The sequence below is a fragment of the Syngnathus floridae genome, chromosome 12 (assembly GCF_059516105.1).
Source record: "Syngnathus floridae isolate MCC-2025c chromosome 12, RoL_Sflo_1.0, whole genome shotgun sequence".
Taxonomy (NCBI): Eukaryota; Metazoa; Chordata; class Actinopteri; order Syngnathiformes; family Syngnathidae; genus Syngnathus; species Syngnathus floridae.
The window spans coordinates 7,665,001-7,688,787 of record NC_142424.1 but is presented as its reverse complement, the minus strand read 5'-3'; the positions used below and the strand labels follow the sequence as shown (position 1 = coordinate 7,688,787).

At 48.3% G+C, this 23,787-nt stretch overlaps 1 protein-coding gene across 1 annotated transcript in view; it reads right to left on the bottom strand.

Annotated features, from left to right (window-relative positions):
- Positions 1-23,787, bottom strand: part of LOC148389908 (uncharacterized) — a 29,845-nt gene that overhangs the window by 5,783 nt on the left and 275 nt on the right. The window contains exons 2-78 of the mRNA XM_088391310.1: positions 22,155-22,372; positions 21,405-21,517; positions 21,147-21,268; positions 21,014-21,076; positions 20,786-20,941; positions 20,623-20,705; positions 20,007-20,124; positions 19,883-19,927; positions 18,980-19,200; positions 18,801-18,913; positions 18,489-18,610; positions 18,356-18,418; positions 18,119-18,274; positions 17,956-18,038; positions 17,378-17,495; positions 17,254-17,298; positions 17,015-17,182; positions 16,646-16,756; positions 16,467-16,577; positions 16,059-16,267; positions 15,875-15,987; positions 15,568-15,689; positions 15,433-15,495; positions 15,204-15,359; positions 15,003-15,091; positions 14,414-14,534; positions 14,305-14,340; positions 14,059-14,226; positions 13,774-13,893; positions 13,585-13,695; positions 13,483-13,515; positions 12,925-13,145; positions 12,702-12,814; positions 12,408-12,529; positions 12,287-12,349; positions 12,057-12,212; positions 11,894-11,976; positions 11,314-11,428; positions 11,184-11,234; positions 10,945-11,112; positions 10,561-10,671; positions 10,382-10,492; positions 10,064-10,272; positions 9,879-9,991; positions 9,591-9,712; positions 9,456-9,518; positions 9,218-9,373; positions 9,022-9,110; positions 8,763-8,883; positions 8,642-8,677; positions 8,396-8,563; positions 8,058-8,177; positions 7,870-7,980; positions 7,768-7,800; positions 5,893-6,113; positions 5,670-5,782; positions 5,375-5,499; positions 5,254-5,316; positions 4,972-5,127; positions 4,814-4,890; positions 4,225-4,339; positions 4,095-4,145; positions 3,856-4,023; positions 3,557-3,667; positions 3,378-3,488; positions 3,060-3,268; positions 2,875-2,987; positions 2,587-2,708; positions 2,452-2,514; positions 2,214-2,369; positions 2,018-2,106; positions 1,759-1,879; positions 1,638-1,673; positions 1,392-1,559; positions 1,054-1,173; positions 866-976; positions 764-796 (exon numbers count right to left, since the gene is read on the bottom strand). Of these exons, the coding sequence (XP_088247436.1) occupies positions 764-796; positions 866-976; positions 1,054-1,173; positions 1,392-1,559; positions 1,638-1,673; positions 1,759-1,879; positions 2,018-2,106; positions 2,214-2,369; positions 2,452-2,514; positions 2,587-2,708; positions 2,875-2,987; positions 3,060-3,268; positions 3,378-3,488; positions 3,557-3,667; positions 3,856-4,023; positions 4,095-4,145; positions 4,225-4,339; positions 4,814-4,890; positions 4,972-5,127; positions 5,254-5,316; positions 5,375-5,499; positions 5,670-5,782; positions 5,893-6,113; positions 7,768-7,800; positions 7,870-7,980; positions 8,058-8,177; positions 8,396-8,563; positions 8,642-8,677; positions 8,763-8,883; positions 9,022-9,110; positions 9,218-9,373; positions 9,456-9,518; positions 9,591-9,712; positions 9,879-9,991; positions 10,064-10,272; positions 10,382-10,492; positions 10,561-10,671; positions 10,945-11,112; positions 11,184-11,234; positions 11,314-11,428; positions 11,894-11,976; positions 12,057-12,212; positions 12,287-12,349; positions 12,408-12,529; positions 12,702-12,814; positions 12,925-13,145; positions 13,483-13,515; positions 13,585-13,695; positions 13,774-13,893; positions 14,059-14,226; positions 14,305-14,340; positions 14,414-14,534; positions 15,003-15,091; positions 15,204-15,359; positions 15,433-15,495; positions 15,568-15,689; positions 15,875-15,987; positions 16,059-16,267; positions 16,467-16,577; positions 16,646-16,756; positions 17,015-17,182; positions 17,254-17,298; positions 17,378-17,495; positions 17,956-18,038; positions 18,119-18,274; positions 18,356-18,418; positions 18,489-18,610; positions 18,801-18,913; positions 18,980-19,200; positions 19,883-19,927; positions 20,007-20,124; positions 20,623-20,705; positions 20,786-20,941; positions 21,014-21,076; positions 21,147-21,268; positions 21,405-21,517; positions 22,155-22,372 (8,877 nt within the window). The remainder of the gene's footprint in view (positions 1-763; positions 797-865; positions 977-1,053; positions 1,174-1,391; positions 1,560-1,637; positions 1,674-1,758; positions 1,880-2,017; positions 2,107-2,213; positions 2,370-2,451; positions 2,515-2,586; positions 2,709-2,874; positions 2,988-3,059; positions 3,269-3,377; positions 3,489-3,556; positions 3,668-3,855; positions 4,024-4,094; positions 4,146-4,224; positions 4,340-4,813; positions 4,891-4,971; positions 5,128-5,253; positions 5,317-5,374; positions 5,500-5,669; positions 5,783-5,892; positions 6,114-7,767; positions 7,801-7,869; positions 7,981-8,057; positions 8,178-8,395; positions 8,564-8,641; positions 8,678-8,762; positions 8,884-9,021; positions 9,111-9,217; positions 9,374-9,455; positions 9,519-9,590; positions 9,713-9,878; positions 9,992-10,063; positions 10,273-10,381; positions 10,493-10,560; positions 10,672-10,944; positions 11,113-11,183; positions 11,235-11,313; positions 11,429-11,893; positions 11,977-12,056; positions 12,213-12,286; positions 12,350-12,407; positions 12,530-12,701; positions 12,815-12,924; positions 13,146-13,482; positions 13,516-13,584; positions 13,696-13,773; positions 13,894-14,058; positions 14,227-14,304; positions 14,341-14,413; positions 14,535-15,002; positions 15,092-15,203; positions 15,360-15,432; positions 15,496-15,567; positions 15,690-15,874; positions 15,988-16,058; positions 16,268-16,466; positions 16,578-16,645; positions 16,757-17,014; positions 17,183-17,253; positions 17,299-17,377; positions 17,496-17,955; positions 18,039-18,118; positions 18,275-18,355; positions 18,419-18,488; positions 18,611-18,800; positions 18,914-18,979; positions 19,201-19,882; positions 19,928-20,006; positions 20,125-20,622; positions 20,706-20,785; positions 20,942-21,013; positions 21,077-21,146; positions 21,269-21,404; positions 21,518-22,154; positions 22,373-23,787) is intronic.

The window sequence follows — 23,787 nt, the reverse complement described above, 5'->3', positions numbered from 1 at the left end:
CAGAGGCGCTCCAAAGCAACGGAGCCTTCTCGAGCATGCGAGTATTTTCTAAAGAATTCAGGTGATGCTTTGCACATTTTATCTTGTACAAGTAAATGTTGTCGAATAGAACAATTCCATTTTGTAAATGAGTAGGACTGTACACTTGACCATCAACCCCCGCATCCCTGGTTGTCATAAGGCCACCCCAGCTGATGCAGGGCCCCCCTCGGCCACCCCGATGAAAAAGTGCATTCAACTCAGGACATTGGCAAACATATTCTTCTTAAACAACATCCAAAATATTGGGCCATTAAAATCACCTTTGATCACTCGTGTCAAATGAGCAGGGTTACTCCCCAAAGCACAGGTGGTTCTAGACGGTTTCACCCAGGGGGGTGTCTCCAGAAGAAGGTTGGAGGTTATACACACCCCCACCCCACACACACACACACACACACACACACACACACACACACACACACACACACACACACACACATTTCTGCATTCCCTGCATGTCACATTTTTCTGCATCGCGCATAAATATATTTACATAATACATATCTTAATGCAATTTTCAACTCGGGCTGCTACACATGATTATTTAGCGAATAGAATAGTCACCAATGGTATGGTCACTATACTGCGAGCTGATCTTGCATAACCCTCATTAGCTTACAGGCTGAATTCTTTACGCTATGAAAGTAAAGTAAAAATAAAGACAAGCATCGTCATGTCATTTTTGTTTTGCATCGTTTGAAGTCACCGTTCAGAGACTTACCATGAAGAGGCTGCTGAGGCTTTGCCGGGATTCCTGGTAGACAAAAGCCAAAGACACGAGTCAGCATGCTGTGAGAATCCACTGAGCGTCGCCACGTCTTACCTCTTTTCTTGCAGATGTAGCCCCTTTTCTTCCTGCAATCGGCAAACTTCCAGCGGCCGTTGCTTGTTAGTAAGGAAAGACAGGATGCTCCAAAGAGGTCACCGGGGTCATCTGTAAGGAGACGACAGATGCTCAGTTCCATTCCTCCGCAACATCGCAGGCAAACATCAATTGGGTTTTGGACACACCTCTGTCCATGAACATGTAACCGAACGGGGATCCGTCAGTCCACTCGCTGCCGTCTTTCATGATCTTGTTGTTGGCCCCCAACCACAGAGAGGGGGCGCTCGACAGCGAAGTGTACAGACCTTTGGAGGTAAATGGTAAAATGTGTTTGAAACATTCTCGTTGGCGCTCTGCTCGCTGATGGCTCGCTGACTGCTCATTGGTGGAACGCACTATCGTATATTCCAGTATATTAGCGGTTGTCCAAGGAAACCAAATGCATGCATGTGAGGTCTGGAGCTCTGCCCATGTTGGGGGAATTCAACAGCCCTGATTGCGACCGGACAGACAGACAGCCTACTTTGTATGAAGGCCTGTTCGCGTGAGTCGGCAATGCTGAGCAGGTCGCCTCCGCGGCGGAGGCAGTCGTCTCGCGCCTTCTGCCACGTCTTGGTGGGCCTGTGCTGGATCAGGTAGCAGAAGTCGTCGGAGGATCGGTCCGGCCACCAGCCGCACTTTGCACTCCAGCCTGCAAGCGAGACTCAAGTCATTTGAGGGCAAACCGGTGACAAGAGACCACGTGTCGACTGCTGGGTGGGACGCCCACCTGCCGGCGGAGGAAGAACAAACTCTTGGACCTTGGCTGCAAGGAAAAGAGAGGAGTCATTAGCACTCTTAGATAGAGGGAGCACATGGAAGTGCAAGGTGAGTGCTCTTCATTTTCGGACCTTTTTTACAAATGAATGGCCGAATATTGGTGCAGGGCCAGTCCTCAACTTGTCCAGTTGGCGACAGTGCACAGCAATCACCACGTCCTGTCGGCCCGTTTGGCACCCACGCAATGTTGCCCTGCGGACGACACGCCGAACATGACTTTGCCGCATTTGGTGTAACTTGCGTGTTTGGTGGAACCTTTGCCCTCCGATATGACACCTTCATTCAGGGCAAATGACAACGTTTGTAGACTGCTCTAAATGTTTCATTTACTGTAGGCGTTGCGTCGCTCCACTCAAAGTTGTTCTTGTTCTTCTTGAGTCCCACCCAAGCTTGCAATCCTCCTACATCTGGCGCATGAGCTTGAAGATATCAGAGAAGCGAGGAAATTTAGCACAAGAAGAGCATTCAAATTTTGTGAAGTGCTAGATGACGATTGCTGGTATCGGCAGTTGGTCTTGGCGCTCACCGGCCAAGAATTGGCTATCAACCAGTGATTGGACGCTGGCCAGGTGACCGTTCCATTCTCTGCAGAACTTCTCGGCTGCCTCCCAAGTTCGCTTCATCCCTTCAAAGTGATAGCAAGAGTCCCTGTACAGGAAGTCGCCAGTGCCGCAGTAGGAAGCTGAAGCCACCAAAAAAACATGGATTACAAATCCACAACAAGACGTTGCAGGTGTGGAAAAAAAAGCCTCGCTGCCACTCACTCTCCACTCGATTGTAGCCGAATGCGTAGTCTTTGTAGGAACACAGCCGTCCGTCCGGGCAGGCTGCAGGGGGACGACGTGATTGCAAGTTTTTCTCCTTTGAGCGTTAACGTCACAACGGACGGGCAGACTTACCGTCGAGCGGCCGCTCGCACATGTACGCCAATGAGGATCCGCACGAGCCATGTCTCCACTTTCCAGGCTGACTCTCTACGTGCACACCTTGGTTGACGTACGCGCAGGATTCATTGTTGGAGCTGTTGAAAAAGGTCGGGAAAAAGGAGACACACATGCGACAAACGTGCCAATTTGGAGGCTTTTCCTCCTTTCTCATCAATACTCTCAAAATTCGCAGATGGGATCCATAATCTCGCTGTGTGTTCCGCCTGACAACAAAAGGACGCAAAGAGGTGACCTTCTTACCTTCTATCTTGACGCGAGTCCCAGTTGGCGTAGGTCGGCGTCACGCCGGTGTCGGACAAAGACAGTCTTTTTTCTCCTGCTTCAAAAAACTGACACCAGGCCACGTCGCAGTTCTGCCGAAACCAATCGCAGGTGACGGTTAGGTACCAGTGGAAAGTCAACGTATTCTACCGCTTTCGTCTCACCAGATTGGAACGTCCGATCCAGAACGGCTTGTCGCCCATTTGCTCCTTCACAAAGCTTTCCTCGTATGACGAGGTGATGGAGACCAGGTCGCCGCCCTCCCAGACGCAGTCGTAACGAGCCCCCAGCCAACCGTTGGTGGTCTCCATCTTCTTGTAGCAGTTGGAGCCAAAGCGTCGCCACCCTTTGGTCCTTTCACATGTCTGAACGACTGAGGAGACATTTGGGGATTACGCACTCAGTTTCAGGCAAATGCGTCATCTGCATCGACTCACATGAGACAAAAAATTGTGGAGAATTGGCCGAGCATCTCGTCTTACCTCTTCTCTTGCAGACGTAGCCGCGCTTCTTCTCGCAATCGACAACCTCTATGCCGCCCTTGCCACTGAGTAAGGAGTTGCATCGTCGGCCGGGGGGGTCACCAGGGTTACCTGGAGGGAGACCACAGATGCTCAGCGCTCCTTTGTTCCTTCATACATCGGCCAGGTTTTAGACCCACCTGCGCCCAAAAGGACGGAACTCGGTGAGGATTCGTCAGACTGCTTGCTGCCAACTTCAACAATGATGTCGCTGGCGTCCAACCACAAAGAGGAACCGCTTGGCAGAAGCCCTTTGGGTCAAAGGTGAATACAGAACAGAAGGTTGACTGACGCATCTTACAGAGGCAAGTGCAAAATGCTTAACTAAAACAAAGTGTGGGTGAAGTCTGGGTTGGTGGGGGTCACAAGCTTATTTTTGGTCTTTTCTTTGGAATGACAGAAACTCGGCAAAAAGCGCAGCAGACTGTAGACGGCCTACCTCGTATGAAGGTATGTTCGTTCGAGTCGGTGATGGCGAGCAGGTTGCCTCTGAGGCGGGTGCAGTTGTCTCGCGCCTCCTTCCAGGTCTTGTTGGCCATGTCGTGGATCAAGTAGCACAAGTCGTTGGCGGGGTTCTCCCGCCACCAGCCGCACTTTGCACTCTTGCCTGCAAGCGAGACTCAAGTCACTTGAGGCCAAACAAGATTCTGCAAGTGGGCTGCAGGCTGGGACGCCCACCTGATGCTGATGCCGACGCCGGAAGAAGCGGAAGAGAAGCTCTGGCCTTGCCTGCAAGGATGCGAGAGGGGTCAAATATGAGAGAGCAATGAGAAGACAAAGGGCAAATGGGAGGTTGTGACTTTCTGACCTTTTTGACAGATGGATGGACGAAGGCCAGTACAGCCCTCAAGCTGAATTTCTCCATTCTCATTCAATTTTGCGCAGTCATCTGAATTTTGAATGAGGTTCTTTGTGACGTTGTCCTGCAGAGGATACAGCGTGTTTGGTGTTGCAATTGCTCAGATGGCTTCCCGCGAAATTTCCTTCAAAGGCACCTCACTGGTTCAAATCTGTTTTTCTTCTTACCATTCTCATCATTTCTGGAACCAATAGAAATTGTTGCGATACTCCAACCTGAGTTTCAGATTGAAGCTTTCCAAACCCTAAACTGTTAATTTTTATTCTGAAAAACGTTTTCCTGTGAAATGCATGGTGAAATCTTATTGTTTTTTTTTCTCTTATATATCACAATTCTAAGCCATCAAACTAAAGGACATTTTTGACTTCTTGTAACAAATTCAAATCTATTTAACAGGAAGACCATTCTTGTCAGATTTCTCCTCTCTATTGAATCAACTGTGCTCTACTAAAATGACAGTTTTTAATGTTTTGCTTTCCAACATGACAGCTTCATGAGTGACAATTTTTTAGACCTGCGTTGCAAATGTGTCACTTACTGTAGATGATCCGTCGAACCACTCAAATGTTCTTTTCTTGAGTCCCAGCCAAGGTTGAGATCCTTCTCGCACGTGAGCTTGAGGAAAGCAGAACGAGCAATTGTGACGATGTCGAGAAAACATGGCGGGACGATTGGTCAGTTTGTCTTGGCGCTCACCAGCCAAAAATTGTCTGTCGACCGGTGAGGGGATGCTGGCCAAGAGACCTCTCTTTTCCTTGCAGAAATCTTCAGCCGCTTGCCAAGTTTTAGGCGTCCCCTCAAAGTGATAACAAGAGTCCTTGTACAGGAACTCGTTAGAGTCACAGTAGGAAGCTGAAAGCCAAAATAAACTCATTAGAAAACCACAACGAGACGGAGTAGGTGTAAAACGAAAAAGCAACTCATTAGGAAACGACAACGAGAGGCTGCGGGTGTCAGAAGAAGCGTCGCTCCACTCACTCTCCACTCGACTGTAAGTGTAACCCAAGTCTTTGTAGGAACACGGCCATCCATCTGGGCAGTCTGCAGAAAGATGACATGGTTGCACTTTTCTCCTTTCACGTCAAACGTGCAGACTTACCGTCGGGCGACCGCTCGCACATGTACGCCAATGAGGATCTGCACGAGCCACGTCTCCACTTGCTAGGCTGACTGTCTCCGTGCACACCTTGGTTGACGTACACGCAGGATTCATCGTCGGAGCTGCTGAGAAAAGTCGGAAAAAGCGAGACACATCCGACAAACGTGCCAATTTGGAGGTTTTGCCCTTTTTTTCTGATGAAAACTCACCCCCAAAAGCATTTTTTTAGAAAGCAATTTGAAAATATCACCGTGCATCCCACCTGACCCAGGATGCAAAGAGGTGATCTTCTTACCTCTGGTCTTGACGCGGGTCCCAGTTGGCGTAGGTCGGCGTCACACTGGTGTAGGACCAAGTCACACTCTTTTCGCCCGCTTTAAAAAACTGACACCAGGTCTCGTTGCAGTTCTGCAGAGTCCAAACTCATTGTCAATGGTGTACCGATAGTGAGCCAACAGCCACTTGCTCGCGGTTCCATCTCAACTACCAGTCGCCAGCCAACAGCAGCCTGCACTTACCAGATTGGAGAGTCCGATCCAGAACGGTTTGTTGCCCATTTGCTCCATCACAAACATTTCCTCGTCTTCAGAGGTGATGGAGACAAGGTCGCCGCCCTCCCAGAGGCAGTTGTGACGAGCCCCCAGCCAACCGTTCGGGGTCTCCATCTTCTTGTAACAGTTTGAGCCGTGAGGACTCCATCCGTTGACTGTGTCACATGTTGGCTCATGATGGGTTAAAGCTGAAGAAACATCAAAATTCCCATGGTCATTTTCCAACCTTTGGTAAAAAGAACTAATTCAGCAAACAAGCAAGAATGCACGCCACCTAATTCAGCCAAATTGCGTCACCTGCATGACTGACAATCCACAATTGACACGACTTACAAAGGACTTGGGCATTTAGGGCTATTAGCCTAAAATAATAGAGTCACAAAAAAAATCAACAAGGCACATTTTTAAACGTGACATTCATTAACCAGCTTCAGGATGCTGAATGATTTCATGGACTGTTGCACATGTCAAAAAACGGAGGAAATTCAGTCCACTTCTGTCATTCTGCCCCTCGGACAGAGAAAAATGTGTTGTTGGTGGTGTTTTTTTTTTTGCTCATGTGCAGCCCACAGGATGGCGCTACAGGTCAAGAGTCCACATTCAACTTTTTTTATTTTCATTCATCACCAAAATATACGTTTGCAATCTGTGCAAAGGAAGACGTCTTTTTTAATACAGCTACAGAACAATTGGAGCTCCCTTTTTTTTTTTTCCAGGTAGTTACACAAGAAAGAGCTCATGCCCAGTTGTACATTTGTAACGCATCACTATTCCATCAGCGCAATGGGCTAGCTCGTCAACATTTAAGAGGAAAAAAAAAACATTGAAAAAAAACTGGCTGAAATTATGCTCTCATTTGTTTTTGCTTTTGGCAAAATCTCAGTGGGGAAAATGCACTACATGCAGCGTATGGGGCGCTGCAACAAAAGGACCTCCAAAGCGACAGGAAAAAAGTTACTTTGAATTGCTATTTTATGCATTTATTTAACAGCTGTCTGTTCACGTGTGATCATTAACAGAGGCGCTGCACTGATAGGCGCCCCGCTGCTCTGTGCCCCTCACCTCCGCCCACACACACGCAGAGGCGCTCCAAAGCAACGGAGCCTTCTCGAGCATGCGAGTATTTTCTAAAGAATTCAGGTGATGCTTTGCACATTTTATCTTGTACAAGTAAATGTTGTCGAATAGAACAATTCCATTTTGTAAATGAGTAGGACTGTACACTTGACCATCAACCCCCGCATCCCTGGTTGTCATAAGGCCACCCCAGCTGATGCAGGGCCCCCCTCGGCCACCCCGATGAAAAAGTGCATTCAACTCAGGACATTGGCAAACATATTCTTCTTAAACAACATCCAAAATATTGGGCCATTAAAATCACCTTTGATCACTCGTGTCAAATGAGCAGGGTTACTCCCCAAAGCACAGGTGGTTCTAGACGGTTTCACCCAGGGGGGTGTCTCCAGAAGAAGGTTGGAGGTTATACACACCCCCACCCCACACACACACACACACACACACACACACACACACACACACACACACACACACACACACACATTTCTGCATTCCCTGCATGTCACATTTTTCTGCATCGCGCATAAATATATTTACATAATACATATCTTAATGCAATTTTCAACTCGGGCTGCTACACATGATTATTTAGCGAATAGAATAGTCACCAATGGTATGGTCACTATACTGCGAGCTGATCTTGCATAACCCTCATTAGCTTACAGGCTGAATTCTTTACGCTATGAAAGTAAAGTAAAAATAAAGACAAGCATCGTCATGTCATTTTTGTTTTGCATCGTTTGAAGTCACCGTTCAGAGACTTACCATGAAGAGGCTGCTGAGGCTTTGCCGGGATTCCTGGTAGACAAAAGCCAAAGACACGAGTCAGCATGCTGTGAGAATCCACTGAGCGTCGCCACGTCTTACCTCTTTTCTTGCAGATGTAGCCCCTTTTCTTCCTGCAATCGGCAAACTTCCAGCGGCCGTTGCTTGTTAGTAAGGAAAGACAGGATGCTCCAAAGAGGTCACCGGGGTCATCTGTAAGGAGACGACAGATGCTCAGTTCCATTCCTCCGCAACATCGCAGGCAAACATCAATTGGGTTTTGGACACACCTCTGTCCATGAACATGTAACCGAACGGGGATCCGTCAGTCCACTCGCTGCCGTCTTTCATGATCTTGTTGTTGGCCCCCAACCACAGAGAGGGGGCGCTCGACAGCGAAGTGTACAGACCTTTGGAGGTAAATGGTAAAATGTGTTTGAAACATTCTCGTTGGCGCTCTGCTCGCTGATGGCTCGCTGACTGCTCATTGGTGGAACGCACTATCGTATATTCCAGTATATTAGCGGTTGTCCAAGGAAACCAAATGCATGCATGTGAGGTCTGGAGCTCTGCCCATGTTGGGGGAATTCAACAGCCCTGATTGCGACCGGACAGACAGACAGCCTACTTTGTATGAAGGCCTGTTCGCGTGAGTCGGCAATGCTGAGCAGGTCGCCTCCGCGGCGGAGGCAGTCGTCTCGCGCCTTCTGCCACGTCTTGGTGGGCCTGTGCTGGATCAGGTAGCAGAAGTCGTCGGAGGATCGGTCCGGCCACCAGCCGCACTTTGCACTCCAGCCTGCAAGCGAGACTCAAGTCATTTGAGGGCAAACCGGTGACAAGAGACCACGTGTCGACTGCTGGGTGGGACGCCCACCTGCCGGCGGAGGAAGAACAAACTCTTGGACCTTGGCTGCAAGGAAAAGAGAGGAGTCATTAGCACTCTTAGATAGAGGGAGCACATGGAAGTGCAAGGTGAGTGCTCTTCATTTTCGGACCTTTTTTACAAATGAATGGCCGAATATTGGTGCAGGGCCAGTCCTCAACTTGTCCAGTTGGCGACAGTGCACAGCAATCACCACGTCCTGTCGGCCCGTTTGGCACCCACGCAATGTTGCCCTGCGGACGACACGCCGAACATGACTTTGCCGCATTTGGTGTAACTTGCGTGTTTGGTGGAACCTTTGCCCTCCGATATGACACCTTCATTCAGGGCAAATGACAACGTTTGTAGACTGCTCTAAATGTTTCATTTACTGTAGGCGTTGCGTCGCTCCACTCAAAGTTGTTCTTGTTCTTCTTGAGTCCCACCCAAGCTTGCAATCCTCCTACATCTGGCGCATGAGCTTGAAGATATCAGAGAAGCGAGGAAATTTAGCACAAGAAGAGCATTCAAATTTTGTGAAGTGCTAGATGACGATTGCTGGTATCGGCAGTTGGTCTTGGCGCTCACCGGCCAAGAATTGGCTATCAACCAGTGATTGGACGCTGGCCAGGTGACCGTTCCATTCTCTGCAGAACTTCTCGGCTGCCTCCCAAGTTCGCTTCATCCCTTCAAAGTGATAGCAAGAGTCCCTGTACAGGAAGTCGCCAGTGCCGCAGTAGGAAGCTGAAGCCACCAAAAAAACATGGATTACAAATCCACAACAAGACGTTGCAGGTGTGGAAAAAAAAGCCTCGCTGCCACTCACTCTCCACTCGATTGTAGCCGAATGCGTAGTCTTTGTAGGAACACAGCCGTCCGTCCGGGCAGGCTGCAGGGGGACGACGTGATTGCAAGTTTTTCTCCTTTGAGCGTTAACGTCACAACGGACGGGCAGACTTACCGTCGAGCGGCCGCTCGCACATGTACGCCAATGAGGATCCGCACGAGCCATGTCTCCACTTTCCAGGCTGACTCTCTACGTGCACACCTTGGTTGACGTACGCGCAGGATTCATTGTTGGAGCTGTTGAAAAAGGTCGGGAAAAAGGAGACACACATGCGACAAACGTGCCAATTTGGAGGCTTTTCCTCCTTTCTCATCAATACTCTCAAAATTCGCAGATGGGATCCATAATCTCGCTGTGTGTTCCGCCTGACAACAAAAGGACGCAAAGAGGTGACCTTCTTACCTTCTATCTTGACGCGAGTCCCAGTTGGCGTAGGTCGGCGTCACGCCGGTGTCGGACAAAGACAGTCTTTTTTCTCCTGCTTCAAAAAACTGACACCAGGCCACGTCGCAGTTCTGCCGAAACCAATCGCAGGTGACGGTTAGGTACCAGTGGAAAGTCAACGTATTCTACCGCTTTCGTCTCACCAGATTGGAACGTCCGATCCAGAACGGCTTGTCGCCCATTTGCTCCTTCACAAAGCTTTCCTCGTGTGTCGAGGTGATGGAGACCAGGTCGCCGCCCTCCCAGACGCAGTCGTAACGAGCCCCCAGCCAACCGTTGGTGGTCTCCATCTTCTTGTAGCAGTTGGAGCCAAAGCGTCGCCACCCTTTGGTCCTTTCACATGTCTGAACGACTGAGGAGACATTTGGGGATTACGCACTCAGTTTCAGGCAAATGCGTCATCTGCATCGACTCACATGAGACAAAAAATTGTGGAGAATTGGCCGAGCATCTCGTCTTACCTCTTCTCTTGCAGACGTAGCCGCGCTTCTTCTCGCAATCGACAACCTCTATGCCGCCCTTGCCACTGAGTAAGGAGTTGCATCGTCGGCCGGGGGGGTCACCAGGGTTACCTGGAGGGAGACCACAGATGCTCAGCGCTCCTTTGTTCCTTCATACATCGGCCAGGTTTTAGACCCACCTGCGCCCAAAAGGACGGAACTCGGTGAGGATTCGTCAGACTGCTTGCTGCCAACTTCAACAATGATGTCGCTGGCGTCCAACCACAAAGAGGAACCGCTTGGCAGAAGCCCTTTGGGTCAAAGGTGAATACAGAACAGAAGGTTGACTGACGCATCTTACAGAGGCAAGTGCAAAATGCTTAACTAAAACAAAGTGTGGGTGACGTCTGGGTTGGGTCCGAGTTGGTGGGGGTCACAAGCTTATTTTTGGTCTTTTCTTTGGAATGACAGAAACTCGACAAAATGTTGACGTGAGTCGGTGGTCTCTCGATTTGACTTGCATGGATTCTTTCATCAAGCACGTCAGCCGCGCCAAAAAGCGCAGCAGACTGTGGACGGCCTACCTCGTATGAAGGTATGTTCGTTCGAGTCGGTGATGGCGAGCAGGTTGCCTCTGAGGCGGGTGCACTCGTCTCGCGCCTCCTTCCAGGTCTTGGTGTGCTTGGAGTTGATTAGGTAGCACAAGTCGTTGGCGGGGTTCTCCCGCCACCAGCCGCACTTTGCACTCTTGCCTGCAAGCAAGACTCAAGTCACTTGAGGGCAAACGAGATTCTGCATGTGGGCTGCAGGGTGGGACGCCCACCTGATGCTGATGCTGACGCCGGAAGAAGCAGAAGAGAAGCTCTGGCCTTGCCTGCAAGGAGGCGAGAGGGGTCAAATATGAGAGAGCAATGAGAAGACAAAGGGCAAATGGGAGGTTGTGACTTTCTGACCTTTTTGACAGATGGATGGACGAAGGCCAGTACAACCCTCAAGCTGAATTTCTCCATTCTCATTCAATTTTGCGCAGTCATCTGAATTTTGAGTAAGGTTCTTTGTGACGTTGTCCTGCAGAGGATACAGCGTGTTTGGCGTTGCAATTGCTCAGATGGCTTCCCGCAAAATTTCCTTCAAAGTCACCTCACTGGTTCAAATCTGTTTTTCTTCTCACCATTCTCATCATTTCCGGAACCAATAGAAATTGTTGCGATATTCCAACCTGAGTTTCAGATTGAAGCTTTCCAAACCCTAAACTGTTAATTTTTATTCTGAAAAACGTTTTCCTGTGAAATGCATGGTGAAATCTTATTGGTTTTTTTTCTCTTATATATCACAATTCTAAGCCATCAAACTAAAGGACTTCTTGTAACAAATTCAAATCTATTTAACAGGAAGACCATTCTTGTCAGATTTCTCCTCTCTATTGAATCAACTGCGGTCTACTAAAACGACACTTTTTAATGTTTTGCTTTCCAACATGACAGCTTCATAAGTGACCATTTTTTAGACCCGCGTTGCAAACGTGTCACTTACTGTAGATGATCCGTCGAGCCACTCAAATTTGGCTGAGCTTTTCTTGAGTCCCAGCCAAGGTTGAAATCCTTTTCGCACGTGAGCTTGAGGAAAGCAGAACGAGCACTTGTGACGATGTTGTGAAACATGGCGGGACGATTGGTCAGTTTGTCTTGACGCTCACCAGCCAAAAATCGTCTGTCGACCGGTGAGTGGACGCTGGCCAAGAGACCTCCCTTTTCCTTGCAGAAATCTTCAGCCGCTTGCCAAGTTCCATTCCTCCCTTCAAAATGGTAACAAGAGTCCTTGTACAGGAACTCGCCAGAGTCGCAGTAGGAAGCTGAAAGCCAAAAGAAACTAATTAGGAAACCACGAGATGGCGCTGGTGTCAAAAGAAGCGTCGCTGCCACTCACTCTCCACTCGACTGTAAGTGTAACCCAAGTCTTTGTAGGAACACGGCCATCCGTCCGGGCAGTCTGCAGAAAGACGACATGGTTGCACTTTTCTCCTTTCACGTCAAACGTGCAGACTTACCGTCGGGCGACCGCTCGCACATGTACGCCAATGAGGATCTGCACGAGCCACGTCTCCACTTGCTAGGCTGACTGTCTCCGTGCACACCTTGGTTGACGTACGCGCAGGATTCATCATCGGAGCTGTTGAGAAAAGTCGGAAAAAGCGAGACACATCCGACAAACGTGCCAATTTGGAGGTTTTGCCCTTTTTTTCTGATGAAAACTCAGCCCCAAAAGCAATTTTTAGAAAGCAATTTGAAAATATCACCGTGCATCCCACCTGACCCAGGATGCAAAGAGGTGATCTTCTTACCTCTGGTCTTGACGCGGGTCCCAGTTGGCGTAGGTCGGCGTCACACTGGTGTAGGACCAAGTCACACTCTTTTCGCCCGCTTTAAAAAACTGACACCAGGTCTCGTTGCAGTTCTGCAGAGTCCAAACTCATTGTCAATGGTGTACCGATAGTGAGCCAACAGCCACTTGCTCGCGGTTCCATCTCAACTACCAGTCGCCAGCCAACAGCAGCCTGCACTTACCAGATTGGAGAGTCCGATCCAGAACGGTTTGTTGCCCATTTGCTCCATCACAAACATTTCCTCGTCTTCAGAGGTGATGGAGACAAGGTCGCCGCCCTCCCAGAGGCAGTTGTGACGAGCCCCCAGCCAACCGTTCGGGGTCTCCATCTTCTTGTAACAGTTTGAGCCGTGAGGACTCCATCCGTTGACTGTGTCACATGTTGGCTCATGATGGGTTAAAGCTGATGAAACATCAAAGTTCCCATGGTCATTTTTCAACCTTTGATGAAAACCAGATTTCTGCATTCCCTTCACGTCACATTTTTCTGCATCGCGCATAAATATATTTATATAATACATATCTAAGTGAAATTTTCAACTCGGGCTGCTACAGATGATTATTTAGCGAATAGAATAGTCACCCATGGTATAGTCACTATATTGCGAGCTGATCTTGCATAACCCTCATTCGCTTACAGCCTGAATTCTTTACGCTATGAAAGTAAAGTAAAAATAAAGACAAGCATCGTCATGTCATTTTTGTTTTGCATCGTTTGAAGTCACCGTTCAGAGACTTACCAATAAGAGGCTGCTGAGGCTTTGCCGGGATTCCTGGAAGACAAAAGCCAAAGACACGAGTCAGCACGTTGCGAGAATCCACTGAGCGTCGCCACGTCTTACCTCTTTTCTTGCAGATGTAGCCTCTTTTCTTGCGGCAATCGTCAAACTTCCAGCGGCCGTTTCTTGTGAGTAAGGAAAGACAGGATGCACCAGAGAGGTCACCGGGGTCATCTGGAAGGAGACGACAGATGCTCAGCTCCATTCCTCCGCAACATCGCAGGCAAACATCGGTTGGGTTTCGGGACACACCTCTGTCCATGAACATGTAACCGAACGGGGATCCGTCAGTCCACTCGCTGCCGTCTTTCGTGATGTCGTTGTTGACGCCCAACCACAGAGAGGGAGCGCTCGACAGAGAAGTGTACAGACCTTTGGAGGTAAATGGTAAAATGAGTTTGAAACATTCTCGTTGGCGCTCTGCTCGCTGATGGCTCGCTGACTGCTCATTGCATGCATGTGAGGTCTGGAGCTCTGCCCATGTTGGGGGAATTCAACAGCCCTGACGGCAACCTGACGGACGGACGGACAGCCTACCTTGTATGACTGTCTGTTCATTTGAGTCGGCGATGCTGAGCAGGTCGCCTCCTCGGAGGAGGCAGTCGTCTCGCGCCTTCTGCCACGTCTTGGTGGGCTTGTGCTGGATCAGGTAGCAGAAGTCGTCGGAGGATCGGTCCAGCCACCAACCGCACTTTGCACTCCAGCCTGCAAGCGAGAGTCAAGTCACCTGAGGGCAAACCGCTAACAAGAGACCACATGTCGACTGCCGGGTGGGGCGCCCACCTGCCGGCGGAGGAAGAAGAAACTCTTGGACCATAGCTGCAAGAAAGGAAGAGGGATGGTTATGAGAGAGCACATAAAAGTGCAAGATGATTGGTCGTCATTTTCTGACCTTTTCTACAGATGAATGGCTGACTTTTGGTGCAGGGCCAATCCTCAAGTTGACCAGTCGGCGACAAGGCAGAGCAGCCACCACGCCTTTTCGGCCCGTTTGGCACCCACACAATGTTGCCCTGCCGACGACACGCCAGGTGTGACTTTGGTGCGTTTGGGCTTGCTTCCCACCGCATTTCCTCCAGAATGACAAGTCCTTTTTTCCTCCCACTGATCGATATTTTCTCAACCCTTTCCTACAGTATGACTTGAATTCATTTGACAATTTTCTTCCAGTTAACTCACAACTTGAGTTTCATACTCGAACTTTTCCAGTCATTTTATTCTCAGAAATGTCTAACCTTGAGCTCTGAAATTCTGCACTTTGATTTTTCACTTCATTCACTTTCATTTTCATCATTTCATAACTTTGTCCTTGTTAATGCTTCAGCTGATTAACACCTTCAATGTTTTATCTCTTTTTGTAACATGGTGGCCATTCTTGCCAAAGTCTAACTTTCATTGTTCTGTAGAATTTGGCTTCCGATATGACACCTTCATTCTAAGCAAATGACAACTTTGTAGACTGCTCTAAACTTTTCCCTCACCGTAGGTGTTGCGTCGCTCCACTCAAAGTTGTCCTTGTTCTTCTTGAGTCCCACCCAGGATTGCACTCCTCCTGCATATGGCGCGTGAGCTTGAGGATATCAAAGGAAGGAAGGAAATTTAGCACAAGAAGAGCATCGTGTCAGACATTGTGACGCGCTAGGGGACGATAGCTGGCATCGGCAGTTTGTCTTGAAGCTCACCAGCCAAGAATTGGCCCTCAACCAGTGAGTGGACGCTGGCCAGGTGACCGTTCCATTCTCTGCAGAACACCTCGGCAGCCTCCCAAGTTCGCTTCATCCCCTCAAAGTGAAAGCAAGAGTCCCTGTACAGGAAGTCGCCAGTGTCGCAGGAGGAAGCTAAAGCCGCCAAGAAACATAGATTACAGAAGCACAACGGCAGGTGTGGAAAAGAAGCGTCACTGCCACTCACTCTCCACTCGACTGTAGCTGAATCCGTAGTCTTTGTAGGAACACAGCCGTCCTAACGGGCAGGCTGCAGGGGGACGACGTGATTGCATTTTTTTTCTCCTTTCAGCGTCAACATCAATAGAACGTGCAGACTTACCGTCGAGCGGCCGCTCGCACATGTACGCCAATGAGGATCCGCACGAGCCATGTCTCCATTTTCCAGGCTGACTATCTACGTGCACACCTTGGCGGACGTACGTGCAAGATTCATCGTTGGAGCTGTCGGCAAAAAGCGTGAGAAACGAGACACACATCCGACAGACGGGCTACGTTTTTTTTCTCCATTTTCTGATCAAAAGTATAAAAAGGTGCTTCATGGCATGCTCACACAATTTAAAAAAGGGGTTCCAAAATCTCCCCGTGCATCTTGCCCGACACAGGACCCAAAGAGGTGACCTTCCTACCTTCCGTCTTGACTCGAGGTCCAGTTAGCGTAGGTCGGCGTCATAGCAGTGTCGGACCAAGTCAGCTTCTTTTCTCCCGCTTTAAAAAACTGACACCAGACCTCGTTGCAGTCCTGCCATGGCAAAAACAATACTGGTTGTCACTCAAGTACCAGTAGGAAGCCCACTTGCGCTTCCGTCTCACCAGATTGGAGAGTCCGATCCAGAACGGCTTGTCGCCCATTTGCTCCGTCACAAACTTCTCCTCATCCTCCGAGGTGATGGAGACCAGGTCGCCCCCCTCCCAGACGCAGTCGTAACGAGCCCCCAGCCAACCGTTGGTGGTCTCCATCTTCCTGTAGCAGCTGGAGCCGAAGCCGTGCCACCCATTGGTCATTTCACATGTTTGAATGCCTGAGGGAACATTTTGGGATTACTCTGACGTAATAACGCAACGGTTTTTGTCTTCTTTGCTAGAATAAGTCATTCAGTTTCAGCCAATTGCGTCACCTGCATCACCACTCACATCAGAGCACAAACTTTACAATTGCCACTCTGGTCCTCTCGGCTGATAACGCAAGTTGGGGAGAATCGACCGAGCATCTCGTCTTACCTCTTCTCCTACAGACGTAGCCGCTCTTCTTCTCACAATCGACAACTTCCATGTCGCCCTTGCCATGATGTAAGGAGTTGCAGCGTCGGCCGGGGGGGTCACCAGGGTTACCTTGAAAGAGACCACAGATGCTCAGCGCTCCTTCGTTCCTTCATACATCGGCCAGGTTTTAGACCCACTTGCGCCCAGAAGGACGGAACTCGGTGAGGATTCGTCAGACTGCTTGCTGCCGACTTCAACATTGGTGTCGCTGGCGTCCAACCACAAAGAGGAACCGCTTCCCGGAACCCCTTTGGGTCAAAGGTAAATAGAGAACACAAGGTTGAAGCATCTTACAGATGCGAGTCCAAAACGCTTAACTAAAATGAAGTGATGGTGATGTCTGGGTTGGGTCCTTGTTGGCGGGGGTCACAAGCTTATTTTTGGTCTATCCTTTGGAATGACAGAAACTCGGCAAAATGTTGACGTGAGTCGGTGGTCTCTCGATGGATTCTTTCATTAAGTACTTCAGCTGCGCCAAAAAGCGAAGCAGACCGAGGACGACCTACCGTGTATGAAGTTGTGGTCCTGTAAATCGGTGATGGCGAGCAGGTTGCCTCTGCGGCGGGCGCACTCGTCTCGCGCCTCCTTCCAGGTCAAGTTGGCCGTGTCGTGGATCAGGTAGCAGAAGTCGTTGGCGGGGTTCTCCCGCCACAAGCCGCACTTTGCACTCTTGCCTGCAAATGAGACTCGAGTCACTCGAGGGCAAACAAGATTCTGCGTGCGGGCTGCAGGTTAGGACGCCCACCTGATGCTGACGCCGGAAGAGGCGGAAGAGAAGCTCTGGCCTTGCCTGCAAGGATGTGAGAGGGGTCAAATATGAGAGAGCAATGAGAAGACAAAGGGCAAATGAGAGGTTGTGACTTTCTGACCTTTTTGACAGATGGATGGACGAGTGGCACTAGTACAACTGTCGATCTGAACTTCTCCAGCACGATCCAATTTTGTGCAGGCACCTACATATTTATCACGATGCCACGGGACATCAGCCTGCGGACGACAGTGGACATGACTCGAGCGTTTTTGGTGTTGCAGTTGCTCGGATGGCTTCCCACCACATTCCTTCAAAGTCACTTCATTGATTCAAATCGCTCAACTTCATGTTCACAAGCTCTATCTCACAATAAGAATTGTTGCGATGTTACAACCCCCTTCCAACTTTCTGATTGGAACTAAAAAATGTTTCCCCGTAAAATGAACGGTGCACTTTAATTCTACAAATCATGTCATATTTTTTTCCTTGTAAATTACAATGGTCATTTTTTCACTTGTAACATGACTCAATACAAGTCAAAGTCAAATCTATTTGACAGGAAGACCATTCTTGTCCGATTTTTCCAGTTTCAACCAGCTTTGTTCTGCTGAAATGACACTTTTCAACTTTATCCTTCGAACGTAACAGCTTCATTAGGGCAAAGTGACAACTTTTTAGACCTCCATTGTCACTTACTGTCGATGATCCGTCGCGCCACTCAAATTTGCCATTGTTCTTCTTGAGTCCCAGCCAAGAATACCATCCTATTCGCCGGTGAGCTTGAGGAAAGCAGAACAAGCACTTGTGGTGAAAAATTGCAGGACGATTGCCGGCATGGTCAATTTGTCTTGGTGCTCACCAGCCAAAAACTGTCCGTCAACCTGTGAGTGCACGCTGGCCAAGAGACCTCCCTTTTCCTTGCAGAAATCTTCAGCCGCTTGCCAAGTTCTATTCCTCCCCTCAAAATGGTAACAGGAGTCCTTGTACAGGAACTCGCCAGAGTCGCAGTAGGAAGCTGAAAGCCAAAAGAAACTAATTAGAAAACCACCACGACAATGCAGTTTGGGTGTAGAAAGAAGCGTCGCTGCCACTCAACTCTCAACTTGACTGTAGGTGTGACCGAAGTCTTTGTAGGAACATGGCCATCCCTCCGGGCAGTCTGCAAAAAGATGGCACGGTTGCGCTTTTCTCCTTTCAGCGTCATCATCGCAACGGACGTGTGGACTTACCGTCGGGCGACCGCTTGCACATGTACGCCAATGAGGATCCGCACGAGCCATGTCTCCACTTTCCAGGCTGACTCTCTACGTGCACACCTTGGTTGACGTACGCGCAGGTTTCATTGTTGGAGCTGTTGGGAAAAGTCGCGAGTCACACATCTGACGAACAAGCCAATTTGGAGTTTATTTTCCTCTTTCCCGATAAAAAGAAAACAAAAGCTTTTTTATACCTCATCACATCTTTACACATGTTTGGAAAGGGGTTCCAAAATCTCCCCGTGCATCTCGCTTGACACAGGACGCAAAGAGGTGTTCTCCTACCTTCCGCCTTGGCTTGAGGTCCAGCTAGCGTAGGTCGGGCTTACGCCGGTGTCGGACCAAGTCAGCCCCTTTTCTCCCGCTTCAAAAAACTGACACCAGTCCTTGTCGCAGACCTGCCAAAAACAATACTGGTTGTCACTCGAGCACCAGTAGGAAGCCCACTTGCGCTTTCGCCTCACCAGATTGGAGAGTCCGATCCAGAACGGCTTGTCGCCCATTTGCTCCTTCACAAACTTCTCCTCATCCTCTGAAGTGATGGAGACAAGGTCGCCGCCCTCCCAGAGGCAGTCGTGACGAGCCCCCAGCCAACCGTTGGAGGTCTCCATCTTCTTGTAACAGTTTGAGCCGTGAGGACTCCATCCGTTGTCTGTGTCACATGTTGCCTCATGATCGGTCGATCCTGATGAAACAGCAAGTTGCCTTGTCATTTTTCAACCTTTGGTGAAAACCAGAAATCCAGCAAACAGGCATGAAGTGCATTGCCACCTTTATCAGATCACCAAATGATTCCCGAGCGCGGCACCGCTGCTGCTCACTGCTCCCCTCTCCCCCAGGGGATGGATCAAAATCACACGAGGATGGGTTAAATGCCGAGGACAAGTTTCACCACACCCAGATGTGTGTGAGACGACGATCATTGGGACTTTTGGGACTTTATATAAATTTTTGACACATTAAGTCACCTGTATAGCGGACAATCCCCAACTGACAAGACTTAGGTGGGCATTTTAGGGCTATTAGTCTGAAAGAATACTGTCCCAAGAGATAAACAAGGCAATTTATTTCATCAGTAGTCACAACAGGACCGCTGAAGAATTTTCAAGTGGCGATATCAAAATGTATTTTAATATTGATTGAGGTTTAAGGCAAAAACGTGCATGTATTGTGTTGTGTGTTGTTTTTAACCGTAACGCTTTCCCCGGTAATGAGTTACTTTATTCAGTAATACAATTAATCACTCGACCTCGTTGGCGGGGTTCTCCCGCCACCAGCCGCAATTTGCACTCTTGCCTGCAAGCGAGACTCGAGTCACTTAAGGGCAAGCAAGATTCTGCGTGCGGGCTGCAGGCTGGGACACCCACCTGATGCTGACGCCGAAAGAAGCAGAAGAGAAGCTCTGGCCTTGCCTGCAAGGAGGTGAGAGCGGTCAAATATGAGAGAGCAATGAGAAGACAAAGGGCAAATGAGAGGTTGTGACTTTCTGACCTTTTTGACAGATGGATGGACGAAGGTCAGTAGTACACCTATCGATCTCAACTTCTCCATCAGTATCCAATTTTGAGCAGTCATTTGAAGATATAGGAGGATGCCACGGGACATCATCCTGCGGACGACAGTGGACATGACTCGAGCGTGTTTGGTGTTGCAGTTGCTCGGATGGCTTCCCACCACATTCCTTCAAAGTCACTTCATTGATTCAAATCTCTCAAATTAATGTTCACAAGCTCTATCTCACAATAAGAATTGTTGCGATGTTCCAACCCCCTTCCAACTTTCTGATTGGAACTTTTCAATAAAAAATGTCTCCCTGTAAAATGAATGTTGCACTTTGTTTCTACAATTCGTGTCACTGTTTTTTCCTTGTAAATTACAATGGTCATCCCTCATAAATCTAAGACATTTTTCACTTGTAACATGACTCAATACAAGTCAAAGTCAAATCTATTTGACAGGACGACCATTCTTGTCAGATTTTTCCTTCTATTTCAATCAACTCTATTCTACTAAAATGACACTTTTTAACTCTTGCCTTCTAACATGACAGCTTCATTGGGGCAAAGTGACAACTTTTTAGACCTCCCTTGCACACATTGTCACTTACTGTGGATGATCCGTCGCGCCACTCAAATTTGCCATTGTTCTTCTTGAGTCCCAGCCAAGAATACCATCCTGATCGCTTGTGAGCTTGAGGAAAGCAGGACAAACACTTGTGGTGAAAAATTGCGGGACGATTGCTGGGATGGTCAGGTTGTTTAAGCGCTCACCACTCAAGAATAGGCCGTCAACCTTTGAGTGGACGCTGGCCAAGAGACCTCCCTCTTCCTTGCACAAATCTTCAGCCTCTTGCCAGGTTTTAAATCTCCCCTCGAAAAGGTAACAAGAGTCCTTGTACAGGAACTCGCCAGAGTCGCAGTAGGAAGCTGAAAGCCAAAAAACTAATTAGGAAACCACGAGATGGCGCTGGTGTCAAAAGGAGCGTCGCTGCCACTCACTCTCCACTCGACTGTAAGTGTAACCCAAGTCTTTGTAGGAACACGGCCATCCGTCCGGGCAGTCTGCAAAAAGACGGCGTGGTTGCACTTTGCTCCTTTCAGCGCCAACATCGCAACGGACGTGTGGATTTACCGTCGGGCGACCGCTCGCACATGTACGCCAACGAGGATCCGCACGAGCCATGTCTCCACTTTCCAGGCTGACTCTCTTCGTGCACACCTTGGTTGACGTACGCGCAGGATTCATTGTCGGAGCTGTTGGGGAAAGGCGTGAAAACCGAGACACACATCAGACAAACGGGCCAATTTGGTGGGGTTTTTTTTCCTCGTTCACGTCCTCGGATAATGTGCATCCCACCTGACACAGGATGCAAAGATGTGATCTTCTTACCTTCCGCCTTGGTCTGAGGTCCAGTTAGCGTAGGTCGGGGTCACACCGGTGTCGGACCAGTTCAGTCTCTTTTCTCCCTCTTCGAATAAGTTACAATGGTCCTTGTCGCAGACCTGCCGAAACCAATCCCGTTGTCAATGGCGTACCAAAAGCTCGCCAGCAGTATGCTTCATCGAAAGGATTTGATATTAAATATCCCTTGAAGATTGGGGTCAAACGTTTTGTACTTGAAAAAACAAAACTCGTATGTACTTGAAAAAAGGGAAACTTAAATCTGAAAATAAACGAGCTGATCTTAAAACTAGAAAAACAAAACAACGTAGTAAAACAAAACACTTGTGTGAAAGTGTTTTTGAGTTCGCCTTGGTAATATTTTGGAATAAAGTATTTATTTTCAGGTTTCACCGCATTTCATTTTCATGATTTGAGATCTTTTTTCCAGTTGCATGTATTCTGATTCGCATTATTTTCAGGTTCAACTCTTGTTTTTTCAGATTGGGATCTTTTTTATTCAGGTTCAAATCTTTTTCAGTTGTAATCCCAAATCTGGCGTGGGGCGAGGTGCTCGCTGAGCGGGGCGTGGAATCACAAAGGACAGCTTAAGTGGAAGGCTTAATTGGAACCACTGCCCAGACAGAGACAGCGCTCTCAGGGAACGTAAGAACTAAAACAAATGGATTTTAAGGGCAAAGTTCAAAACGTTTGACCCCAGTCTACTCCATACAACAGCCGCTTGCGTTTCCGTCTCACCAGATTGGAGAGTCCGATCCAGAACGGCTTGTCGCCCATTTGCTCCTTCACAAACTTTTCCTCCTCCTCGGAGGTGATGGAGACCAGGTCGCCGCCCTCCCAGAGGCAGTCGTGACGAGCTCCCCGCCAACCGTTGGTTGTGTCTATCTTCTTGTAGCATTTGGAGCCGTGAGAATTCCATCCGTGGTCTGTGTCACATGGCGTATGACGGGTTACACCTGATGAACCATCAAAGTTGCCATGGTCATTTTTCAACTCTTGGTAAAAACCAGAAATTCAGCAAACAAGCAAGAATGCACGCCACCTAACTGTGTCACCTGCATGACTGACAATCCACCATTGACAAGACTTACAAAGGACTTGGGAATTTAGGGCTATTAGCCTGAAATAATAGCGTCACAAAAATATCAACAAGGCACATTTTTTCAGAGGATGACCAGTTTCAATATGCTGAATAATTTCAAGAACTGAACGGAGGAGATTCAGTCCAATTCTGTCGTTCTGCCACTCGGAGAAAGAAGTTTTTCTTTTTTTTAACTCAAGTTCTGCCCACACGATGGCGCTACAGGTCTAAAATCTCCACATCAAACTTTTTTTTTTTTTTTTTCATCGACTGCCAAAAGATACATTTGCAATAAAGGAAGACGTGTTGACAAGTCACGCCTCTTGTTGTAACAAAGCGACAGAACAAAGTCCTTCTGCTCTCCCCCCCCCCCCCCCCCAACACACACACACGTTTCAAAGTATTTTCCCTTTTTTTTTTATGTCGGAATGAGACAAACTCAATGTGTGGTTGCGAATATTAAAGCCAATAGTGGTCTCCCTATGTGACGCGCGTCAAAGTCAAAGTCTCCTTTATTGTCAATTCCTTCGCATGTCAAGACACACAAAGAGATCGAAATTACGTTTCCCACTATCCCACGGTGACAAGACAGAGTTAGTTTTGTTTGGAGGGATGGACAAATAAAAGTGCAAGGTTAAAATCAAAGTGGATCATATGATATTCTTTTCGATTCAGTTGGATCAATATTGCACGTCCTATTAGATATAATAGGAGATCTTTACCAAGAGAGATTTGATCACTTGTACTTATCCTTACAATGATGTACGCCTTTAATGTAGAACGGACATCTTGATTACTATTAAGTACAAAATTGACTATTTGCTTATTTTCACGACAGTGCATGTGAGGAGAAAAATAGGGCGTCTGCCTTTCAAGGAAAGTGATACTCTGTATACACTGGATACAATGTCCCATTGTGTCTCGCAATCAATCAGCTTGTTAAAAATGCACAACATAAAAAGACAGTTTGCACTCACATGACTCAAGAAAAAACATTGACCCACAAGGTTTACGTGCATCAGAAAAATAGTTAAGTGACGTCAAGAACATCCACTCTAACAACTCAATTTGGGTCAAAGATTGGACCGAATTTAGGTTACAAACCAGACCGAACTGTTTCGCGCCGAATGATCCATTTTTATACAAAACTCAAAAAATGCCAAAACATCCCATAGTAAATTCACCCAGCTTCCTGAGTCGGTCCACTTTTAACCCAGCAGCGGATCCGCACTGCAATCCGAACCAAATGCCTCCTTCCAAAGTTATAGTAAGAGTACAACATTCGCAAGT